Genomic DNA, 11,112 nt, shown 5'->3' with positions numbered 1-11,112 from the left:
CACATCCTAGAAGTTGCACAACAGTCTTTTTAAACAAAAATAGATGGGGGGGAAGAAAGGTTGAGAAGACACATACACTCCTTCAAAAAATAAATGCTAAGCTTTGTTTTAAGCTTTGTTTAAAAAGCCCTGAAGACACAAGCAATCGATTTGTCAAGGTGTATATGTGTCTCAACAGAAATGAACAGTTCATTCAGTCTCATTTTGCTGTTTCTTAGATGGTTACAAAAACGTTGTTGGTGCACAAGTCAGGTTGAAAGAAAAAAGAAACTGCTTCTGAAAAGGTTCTCATCATTTGTTGTATTTCCTTAGGTTTAAACAGATCTCTGCTCAACTATGTAGGTCATAATGCACACAAAACCCACAAACCTTGTATTTTTTTCCCACACACACATTCTTTTAATCTAACATATTCTGGTAATACAACGTATGCGGCCACAGAAAACTTTCAAAATGAGTCGAGCCGTGCAGAAAGGAGTTGGGGTCCATCTTGACACAAATGCAGCATCACTCTGTGGTAAAGCTGAATAGTGTTACTAACTTGTGCTTTTATGTGGTTAACAGATCGTTTCCGAGATTAACGTCCATAGTCTTGTAAACAATGTTTAATAAAACCCACATTCACACAGAAGAACATCCTTCAAAATATTTGACATGATTTATTTTACATTAGACAACATGGGATTATAAACTATACAAAACTCCATTTGTGTCTATATGAAAGGTGAATCTTGGTGAGCCAATGCCAGAACAGACCATTTCCAGAAAGGGATTTCTCAAATAAATAAAAGATTCAAACAACAATATACATATAGAACACTTGTATTATTATCTTTAAATTTGGATTCATCTCAAAACCATTTCTATTATTTCTGTAACTGAAAAGCGAGTGCGTAAAACAAGTGAAAATTTATACCATTAGAATATTCATATTTGAATTTTACAAACTCTAATTGCTGTTCCTCAAAACTTAATGGAATTCAATCCGGTGTATATGAGGGTGACGACGCTTCTTGATGTGTGTCTTCTCAGATGCTGAAACTTTGAAGGTTTAAATGCTCATTTTAAATGGTTTTTAGCATATTGCAGGCCTTGTTTGGTGTATTCACTAACTGTGGACGGAGCAACCGATAGAGCGTGGATGGACTTCTGGACCCCTGAGTGAAAAAACAGAGCGATTACAAGACTACAATATACTTATATATGTGGTAAAAACTGATTTTATGTTTTATATATATATATATATATATACATACAAACACACACACACACATATATAAAAACATTTTCCACCAAAATAAACGATTGTTTACCTGAGTTCCATGCGTTCAGTGGGGAGAACTCAATTTTGGGCGTGGCTGGAAGCTGAAATATTGCATTAAATATGTTATAACAAAGTGGCTTGAAACAGTAATATTGTGAAATATATATTCTATTTGAATGCATTTTAAAATGTAGTTTTTTCCTGTGATGGCAAAGCTGTATTTTCAGCATCATTACTCTGGTCTTCAGTGTCACATGATCCTTCAGAAATCATTCTTGTATACTTTAAAGAACCACTATTATGCTATTTTAAAGGTTTCTAATTTTGTCTCCTAAAACAGATTTACATGCATCAAAGTAGGGCTTGTTGCGATAACCACTATATTGTAGTACCACACTACTGACAAGCCATCCGCAGAGGAATGCAAGTAACTGCAGCAACCGCAATATTCGCGCGTTTTCTTTTTTCATAAGGCCAGGCCCGGGGTGGGTAATCGGGAGAATCGGGAGAATTCCCGGTGGGCCGCTTCACTTTTGGGCCGGTCGAGGAATTTTTTTTTTCTTTTTTCACATTTGTCACGTTAGTTACAGTAGGCTACATACGTTCCGCATTCTGACACCGCAGCGCACAGCCTCTGCATGGGTTGTACCATGTGAGGGAGTTCTCCCCTCCCATAGAGTTGGTTGGGTCCATAGCCCGTCTTTTCCAAAACGTTTTCTCAGGTAGACTACCGCGTCACCGCCGGCGCCTACCGATAGCTGGGCCGGCCCTACCGTAACGGTACGCGTCAGGGAGGATGGATGGGAGGAAGAGGCCAGGAGGTATGGAAAGCTTGTTTCCGCCACAGAATAAAACATTTTAAAAGACAATTGCTACTTTTTATCTCACAATTGCGAGTTTACACGCAATTCTGACTTTATATCTCGCAATTCTGAGAAATAAAGTCAGAATTGCGTGAAATAAAGTCGCAATTGCGTGTTATAAAGTCAGAATTGCGAGATATAAAGTCAGAATTGCGAGAAATAAAGTCGCAATTGCGTGTTATAAAGTCAGAATTGCAAGATATAAAGTCAGAATTATGTGAAATAAAGTCGCAATTGCTTCTTATAAAGTCTAAGTGAATTATTATTTAACCTTTACATTATTTGTTGAACCATGGCATTAATACAAACTACACAATAGTAAGAGCTGAACTGTTGCTTCATTTATCCAATTTGGATAACTCCCGGGCTGAAAAGTGGCCCCACTCTGGCCCTGCATAAGGCTATACCTTTCTTGTTTTGAACTTTGTGCCATCCATGTGTATTGAATGTTAAATAAGTTAATAATGATAACAGTGTTTATCGTGGTGATTTGTACAGAGGCTTCGTGGATTTGCACTTAACAAGCCTAAACAGACAGTGAAAGAGAGATCGACTGAGCGCGTGCGATTACCTGCGTCTGTCTTTGAGGTTAAAGTCCACATGAAATCAAAATTGACCATATTTACTTTGTTTGCCTAAATTGATCGTTTTGTGGTGAACAATTCATCCATGCAAGTCAATCCACACAAACATTTTTTTTGGCTTCGTAATCTTTAATCAAAATCTGAAAATGCCCCTCCCCTCTGCATTGGAGGACCTTCTCCGATGACGTAGGCTTGAGGACTTGGGTTGGGAAACGCCTAACCACTCCCCTCAAACCGTTAGTCTGTTATGAGCGAGAGATGGAGAGGAGGAGCGCTAGAGTAAAACCCTGCCCTCTGTTCAATATTCCCTTTCACTGGGAAATACGTCACAACACTGGAGAAAAGTCGTTTGCATCTTCCGGTTCACGCGGACTTTAAGTCATATGTATTCGTGAAAAGGTTGCCGTGTCCAAGGAAAGGTGTCAGCGCTGGTCAATGGATCAATGCCACTGGTCTCTATTAAGTGAAGCTTCAGCTTCAGCGTTACCCATGTGACGCATTGCTGGTCAGCTGAGCCTTGAAAAGTGGAGCTCAAGTTAAAATAATTAAAACCCTGTTTTATTACATCTATCTTTTAATGAATCAGTGTTTTTGAACGTGTTTTTTTACTGAACGGTTTGATGACACACTCAAAGACAGTCCCTTGCTGTCACCTAGTGGCTTAACAATGTAACTGCGCGCTGAGTAACAGCCTGTCTATGCACAGAGACGAAGACGATGATACTGGTGAAATATCAGCAGAAAGCTTCTTATCCAGTCAGATTTGAGGATCGGAACTAACTGTTATACATATAAAAATAGCCTAACGAGCTTATTGTCAGGTTTATGTTTTGTTATGTGGACTCTTATTTTGACATTCTCTTCTGTTTACTTCACTTCCTGTTTCAACTCTGTTTAGTTTCGGTTACATTGGTTATTGAATATGTCCTCGTTTTTGTGCAAGCTGACCACATAGTAACAATTATTTACATAGCAACAAATAAAAATAAATAAATGGCGATTATACCACATATCACGCGCTATTGAGCCACTCAAAAATATACTACATCAAAGGTAAAAAAACACTTTCATTTTCTCATAATATACATCAGATCACATTATTTAAAGATTCGCAAACGACTCTTAGGATGATTCAGTCTCTCTAAATCCCTCCTTTCCTTGAGCTGCTCTGCTCTGATTGGCCAGACGGTCCAGCCTGTCGTGATTGGTCTACCTCTTTCAACACAAACTGATGTGTATATTTCAAATGTATTGTTGTGCATATGCAGGAACTGTATCAATAACAGTTCATATGTTCGCCCAGCACTAATGTGAATGACTAATATCACACATTTTTGTAATACAAATCTTGCTTCATCCTTAATCTTTACTCAAAGTAGTAACAACAGACAATCTGCATTAATAGACACAGATATAGGTGATAGTGGCCCACAAGACAGTTATAACGTGAGTTAGCCAGAAATTTACACAATATAAAACACAAAACTATGTATTTTTACCACCCGGTAGAAAATATATACGTCAATAATTAAGCATACTAACAGGTTGTGATTCTGAGGAGCAAGTTGGTCCAAATAAAGTGGGTACTGTCCCATCTTTAATGGATAAGCGTTTTAGACCTCATGGAGATTTGAGAAGCAATCATCGAAAGGTTACACTACTGCTGTATCGCTGTGGTAATTTAAAGAAGTATAAATCAGCCTTAAGACTGGAATTACTGACGACGTGTTTCAGCACTTCAAAATCAATCACTTTTCTTTTGGAGAGAATACATTTATTTGTAGTGCACTTTGATCTTAAACACTTTGCAGACCTTTTACATTCACAAACAGCTATTTTATACAGTGGAATTTTAAAGGGAATGTTTGAAAAAGCATAATAGGGGCACTTTAATTTAACGCTCAAGAAACGTTTCTTATTATTATCAATGTTGGGAACAGTTATGCTGCTTAATCTTTTAGAGGAAACCGTGATACTTTTTTTCCAGGATTCTTTGATTACTAGGAAGTTCAAAGAAACCGCATTTATTTGGAATAGAAATCTTTTGTAACATTATTAAAGTATTTACTGTCCCTTTTGATCCATTTAATGTGTTCTTGCTGAATATAAGTTTTTTTTGTTTGTTTTTTTTAAACACCAACTTACAAATCCTAAAATTTTAAATACTTTTTTTTTTCTTTCCCTGCTGTCACATCTTTGTAAATAAATGTCTGGTGAGGTTTAGTTGGTGTCATCTGACGTTCTTTACACTGCACTGAATGTCACAGACTCCTCTTTCAGTTTCAGTTATCCACCTTATACCTGACGAGTTTACTGCATTTGAATTATGGGTGGCACTTCCGGTTTGGGGAACTTCCATTCAAAAAGACTGAAACTAATCATTTCAAATTATGAGGTTGCCCTACAAATAAAGCTTATCCGTCAGTTTGACTCAATGAGCTATCAGTTTTCTTTCATGTAATAACGTAACACTTGGTATTTTAACGTGACATGTTATAACATTATCTATGGCAAGAGCTCTTTTCAGTCACTGCATTCTTTCCTCATGATTATTTTCTTTTTTTTCCTTTTGCATTTCGCTGTAATAGTATGAAAAAGGACAACATACTGTATACTGCACATTTGTGGTCTGTTCTCCCGATTTAATTTAAGATATTATGCCATTAATAATCCACTGGAATGCACGACAAATCTCTCTTTTTTTCTCCCCAAATCCTCTTTCCAGGTTCGTTTTCATAGTTAAATACAATTTATTATCTGTCAAAATGGCTGAAATCACTTTGAAATACTATCATGCAATGTTGAAGTAAATATATATATATATATATATATATATATATATATATATATATATATATTTTTTTTTTTTTTTTTTTTTTTTTAGGCAACATAGCCTATGTATAATACAGATTACCATGATATTTAACAGTCCGATTTTGCTGTGGAAAGATTTAAACTTTTGGGGTTATTCATGGTCTGTTGAAAGTACCTGGTTGATACTTTTACACTTTTAAATGTACTTTTAATGTCCAATGGTTGAAGGGTGAGTAGAATAATTTAATGTCATTGATTGTACACGGTTTAAAAATATATATTATTGCGTCCATAGAGCTAGTCTTTCACTGATTGTTTACATCTTAACGGAAGTTACACCCATAATTCGCGCAAAGAGTCATGGGGCGTAGGAATAATGTGGATACGTTCAGTTTCAGTACTTTCGTACCTCAAAGCCAAAGTACTTCATCCACTCCTCCACAGCTGGTGGGATGGCTGCTTTAGCTCGGCCCAAGGCAACAGATCCCTCCTTACTACCTCCAAGAAGTCCCGAATCATATGCCACATATAGGGCTCCTCCTGCAATGGTCACCTTTGTGGCAAACCTAAGATATGCATAACAATTCAGTCATACGAAGTCAAAAAGCCACATTGAGAAGATGTTTGTTAGCACGCTAGCTATGCTTAACCTACTATGTAAATGAACACAGTTACTCAAATGCATGCTATTTTAATTTACAAGTATTATACACATATAGAAAACTATCAAAAATAATAATGCACAAAATATGCCAATCAACATTACTCTTAAGCCCAAACAGACACTTAAAAGCTAACTGCTAATTAGCTCCATATACAACAACGCAATGACACTTACTTGACTACAGGCAAAATCTTGGCAGCCATGGTCGTAACAGCAACAGTATGCTTAAAAAGTGCAAACCTGTGAAACAAAAACTCAACTTCACTAAATATTTTGCTCTTTCTTGACAGCGAATTCCACTGACAAGGGCATTTGCACCAGTGGAATGAACTGAACTGGAGGCAATAAAGTTGGTTTTGAATGACTTCAGACGTTCGCAATCCGCAGTTTCGACTAAATAAATGTCGGATGTATATAAATTATATTTGTGTTTCTGTAATAAAAAAAAGAATAATAATAATAAAAATAAAAGCACACGGTTGTTAGTGTTAATAATAAACGACTTGTTTTTTTTTTATTTGTTGAATGTGCCGCCATGACCACTCCGTGCACTTGCTGTCAGCCGCTGTTTCAGTATTATTCGTAGTAATCATTAAGAAAAAAATAATTTAATATAATATTGTGGTTTTATGTTAACGGAATCTCTTTCCAAGCCCTAACAACGTCTATGTCAAATCTAATAAGTAACTCAATAGCTTAGCCATGCAGAGGTTACTGAAAAGTAATCCTTAATCATGACAATGCATGGTTTTATTTTCTAGCCGGTCTGTTTTATTTTTTCTTTTATAAACACTTTTATATATATATATATATATATATATATATATATATATATATATATATATATATATATATATATATATATATATATATATATAATAATAATGACAACAAAACTTAAAATAATTGTTAATACACCAGTAATATGCTATAGCGCGTTTGTTGCTCTCAAGATTATTGAAACGCCACTTAAATCGGATTGTAGCCTACTTTGGTTTGGCTCCGCCTGCCTGACACGATCTGGTTATGCAGGTTCTTTGGTAATGCGACTGACTTTTGACAGTTGATCGGTTCAAAGTCACATTTCTGTAAGCTGTGCTGTCGCATCTTCTACAATTGTTCACAAATGAATCTTTATGCCAAGTTACTGTTACTGTGCAGCATAGGCGTCGCTTTCATTGCGGTTCGATGGAGTGCTACGTCGTTTAATGAGGGTGAGTTGAACGGACGCCCTTTTTTATATATATGTGCTGTAATAAAATGTAATATCCATAGGCTATAGGCTGTAATACCAGATTAAAGTCATGTGCAAGACCCGTGACAAGTCAGTCCAGGATTTAGGAGGAAGAAATGTTTTTGTCTTCCTGTTTTGTAGCAATATTTGTGCGTCTAATAGTAGCTAAATAGTTATAAGCTATTTCAGGTAATTAACGTTAGAGTAAATAGCTATTTGCACTTTTGCAGAGTAATATTTTATATAGCCTACCTTGCTGTTGAGATTGTCTGTTCTCTCTCTTGTATGTGGGAAAATAATAGTAATTCTGAAATAATAATAAAAAGATTATTCCTTCCTTTCTCAAAATTCAAGTAACCACTCAGAAATGTGATATTTATCCAATAATATACCATAGTAAAGTTTGGAGTTTGATATATTTATCAATATTTATATTAATATATATATATATATATATATATATATATATATATATATATATATATATATATATATATATTTTTTTTTTTTTTTTTAATATATATATTAACTGTCAGGAAAGTCACTTTGTGATATTTAAATCAGCTCTGTGTTGCGCAAGGCAAGATAACAGAACTTATCTGAACAGTTGCATATGCAATGCATAATGTTATTTTATTACTTTATGTGCTAGGAAGTGGATGAGTGTGATAAAGAAAGAAACATGATAAAACTGCATGAACTTTGTAAACCGAAATGAACTGGCCCAAGTTTTAATATAGTTGATTATTGCACTTTTTTCCAATTGACAACTCATGTGATAGATTTCTACAAATGCCAAAATTTGATTGCCATCAACATGACTATTCAGACAAAAGTGCCACACACATCACCACATATTTGCTCATATATGTATAAATGTAGAATACGGTTATCAAACATCCCTCCAAGAATCAGTTCAGGCTTTTATTTTGCAGCCTACAGTGACATTTATATAATTAAGCGTCTCTGCCCCGCAGGTTTGCAGCTGTACAAACGACCTCGTTTTGCCCTCAAAATAATTACTGTTACCGCAGAACTGTTTGTCATAATACAGAGAGACTATTGGAGAAGTTTAATATAACTTTCTACCCAATGGGCATGACTAATGGGAAACGGCCAACATTAAATACATAAAATCTTTTAACAAACTAATATTGTGATAACATAAAAAGCATAGAAAGCTGGTTTTATCATTTGACCTTTACAACCATGAACATTAAGTAGGCTACACCATTATGAGGCATGTTTATGTAATGATATTTAGTCAACATTAAACTGTGATTTGTGTCTTTTTAGAGTCTTTGAAAGGTGCCCGGGTGTTGGTGACCGGTGCCAGCACTGGCATCGGCGAGCAGTTGGCATACCAATACGCCCGTCTAGGAGCCCAACTCGTTATCACGGCGAGGAGAGGAAATGTCCTAGAAGAGGTCAATGAGCTCTTCTTCTTTCGTTCATTATTTACATTTGATTCAAGGAGGTATGATTGTTTCAAAATGATTCCTCTGACTGCAGGTTGTGCGCAAGTGCCAGGAAATGGGAGCTCAAAAGGCCTTTTTCATCCCCGCGGACATGGCGAGCCCCTCCGATGCCGAGCGCGTGGTACAGTACGCCATCGAACAGCTCGGGGGGCTGGATTTCCTGGTTCTGAACCACATTGGGCCCAGTCCATACCGTATGTGGAATGGAGACGTGGAGCACACGCGATGGCTGCTACAGGTGTAGAATCACAATGAAGAAAAAAAAGGTTTTCATAAAAGGATAGTTCACCCAAAAATGAGATTTCTATTGTTTTTTAATCACACCAGCCACCAGGTCTTAATGGTAATATTTGGGTGAACTATCTGTTACTTTTAATATCCTATATGGTCAAACTAACTGAAACATATGACTTGATTTGTCTTTCATTCATCATACACTCTCTTACAGGTGAATTTTCTCAGTTACCTACAGATGGCTCAGAAAGCTTTGCCGACTCTTGAAAAGAGTAAAGGATCGATAGTTGTTGTTTCCTCCCTTCTAGGTGATTAAAATACGAAACTTATCTCACAGCTCTTCAACCAACGAACAAATGCTGAAATAACACCACAACTGTTTTTCACAGGAAAAATATGCAGCCCCTTCGCTTTGCCGTACGCCGCAACTAAGTTTGCACTCAACGGTTTCTTTGGAGGCCTCCAGCAAGAGCTAGCAATGCAAAAAAGCAATGTGTCCATAACCATCTGCGTACTTGGACTGATCGACACAGATAGTGCTATGGAGAAAATCAAGTGAGAACAAACTAACATCAAAATCTTTGGTTCTTAATGTTAATAAATGACAATTAAAGTTTAAAAGCTTTTACCCTAGGGGTGCTAGCTCAGTACTAGTTAAGCTACTAAAGAACAACTGGGCAGGCATAAATAGCAGTTGTTCACTTACTTGTGTAACTCACAGTTTTGTAACAATCTATATCACACATGACAGCTCATGTTCCAGATAAAAGGCTCATTCTTCATGTCTTTAATGTGTTTAATGCAGAGGTTACATCAATATGACCGCATACCCTGCGCATGAGTCCGCCCGGCACATTATCGAAGCTGGAGCATCTCGACAGCCTGAGGCATTTTACCCCTGGTACACCTTCTACGCCTGTCTCTTCAGGGATTGGTTCCCTTACTATAGAGATCTGGCAATTCAAAGCTCCTACACATATAATCCATAAGTTAATACGGAACTAATTACTGAAAGCTGACAGTTCCTTTGAAATCCATGTGTGGAGAAGTGCATTAGTGGTTAGTGCATGAGCTCTGAAACAACAAGCCCTGGGGACAGTTGCATAAACATAGCCGGTGTCTTGTATGACCAACTATTAGTTAGTTGGGGGTTATCAGCCTTATGTTTCATTATCAAATTAGACTAATCTACTTTTTTTATGTAACTGACTTAAAATAAAACTTTTGAGAACCTGTTGTGAAATATTTTGTTTTAAACGAATTTAGACAATAAAAGATTGATTAAAGTGTTTTATGGTACATTATCAAGGTATTATTGCTGCTGTGAGGATTAAAAGTGGTTATGTCTGTTTATGTCCATGTCTGTTCAAAACTGCGTGCCCTTTTTTGGAAGAAGCTCTAAGAAATTGTTTGTATCCTCTGGAACATTCCCGGGTTTTGACTGTAAAGCACTCTGAACTTAGGTTCAGACTTAACTACCTCATGTTTTCTTATCAGTGACTACCTGACCTATTGCCGACGCTAAAATCTGCTATCATACTTGACAATAAAGATGTTACATTAAATGCTTGCCGCTTGAGTTTTATTGCTGATAAAAACATTTAGAGCTTACAACATTTGATAACGAATATGATGTTTAAGACAGAGAAGTGGGCGCGCGCTGTGTTGTTTTTGGCCCGTAGCCTACAATTCAAATCAGAAAAAGCCGCGAATACGAAACAAAGATACTTTGTGGTAACTTTAATAGCTATTAAACTTGATTCGAAACTATAACCATATGATTAAGTTACATTAAACCTCTGTCCTCGGAATATGAGGGTTATTTTCTTTACCTCAAGCATACTTAACACTATTTAATTTGAATGTTGTAGCACAATATGTCCGGAAGAGGGCAGCAGTCTCTTGATAGTAGCGAGCGACATAAAACAATTGTAAGTGCACGTGTTCCCCATTCAAGGTTTGACCAGTAGGTGGATT

The 11,112-nt window shown here is 36.5% G+C and overlaps 2 protein-coding genes across 2 annotated transcripts; one reads left to right on the top strand and one right to left on the bottom strand.

Annotated features, from left to right (window-relative positions):
* Positions 1-375: 375 nt before the first annotated feature.
* On the bottom strand, positions 376-6,956 carry micos13 (mitochondrial contact site and cristae organizing system subunit 13). The gene is made up of 4 exons (XM_079889806.1): positions 6,364-6,956; positions 5,935-6,091; positions 1,314-1,365; positions 376-1,157 (listed from the first exon to the last, which is right to left on the bottom strand). Exons 1-4 carry the CDS (start codon positions 6,390-6,392, stop codon positions 1,060-1,062), a joined length of 336 nt encoding a protein of 111 aa, XP_079745932.1. The 5' UTR covers positions 6,393-6,956; the 3' UTR covers positions 376-1,059.
* Positions 6,957-7,190: 234 nt separating this feature from the next.
* On the top strand, positions 7,191-10,704 carry hsd11b1la (hydroxysteroid (11-beta) dehydrogenase 1-like a). The gene is made up of 6 exons (XM_079889802.1): positions 7,191-7,403; positions 8,720-8,850; positions 8,936-9,139; positions 9,350-9,443; positions 9,525-9,690; positions 9,941-10,704. The coding sequence occupies exons 1-6, from the start codon at positions 7,316-7,318 to the stop codon at positions 10,122-10,124; spliced, it is 867 nt and encodes a 288-aa protein (XP_079745928.1). The 5' UTR covers positions 7,191-7,315; the 3' UTR covers positions 10,125-10,704.
* The last annotated feature ends 408 nt before the right edge of the window (positions 10,705-11,112 follow it).

This window comes from Squalius cephalus (genome assembly GCF_949319135.1).
Source record: "Squalius cephalus genome assembly, chromosome: 13".
Lineage (NCBI taxonomy): Eukaryota > Metazoa > Chordata > Actinopteri > Cypriniformes > Leuciscidae > Squalius > Squalius cephalus.
This window is presented reverse-complemented; position numbering and strand designations above follow the sequence as displayed.

Excerpts from the sequence above, each read along its gene's own strand:
- hsd11b1la (XM_079889802.1), top strand. The coding sequence starts at position 7,316 with ATGAATCTTTATGCCAAGTTACTGTTACTGTGCAGCATAGGCGTCGCT. Across the intron at positions 9,444-9,524 it reads TGTTGTTTCCTCCCTTCTAG|GAAAAATATGCAGCCCCTTC; the intron begins GTGATTAAAATA and ends TGTTTTTCACAG. Across the intron at positions 9,691-9,940 it reads AGTGCTATGGAGAAAATCAA|AGGTTACATCAATATGACCG; the intron begins GTGAGAACAAAC and ends TGTTTAATGCAG.
- micos13 (XM_079889806.1), bottom strand. The coding sequence starts at position 6,392 with ATGGCTGCCAAGATTTTGCCTGTAGTCAA. Across the intron at positions 1,366-5,934 it reads TGAAGTACTTTGGCTTTGAG|CTTCCAGCCACGCCCAAAAT; the intron begins GTACGAAAGTAC and ends GCAATATTTCAG. Across the intron at positions 1,158-1,313 it reads ACTGAACGCATGGAACTCAG|GGGTCCAGAAGTCCATCCAC; the intron begins GTAAACAATCGT and ends TTTTTCACTCAG.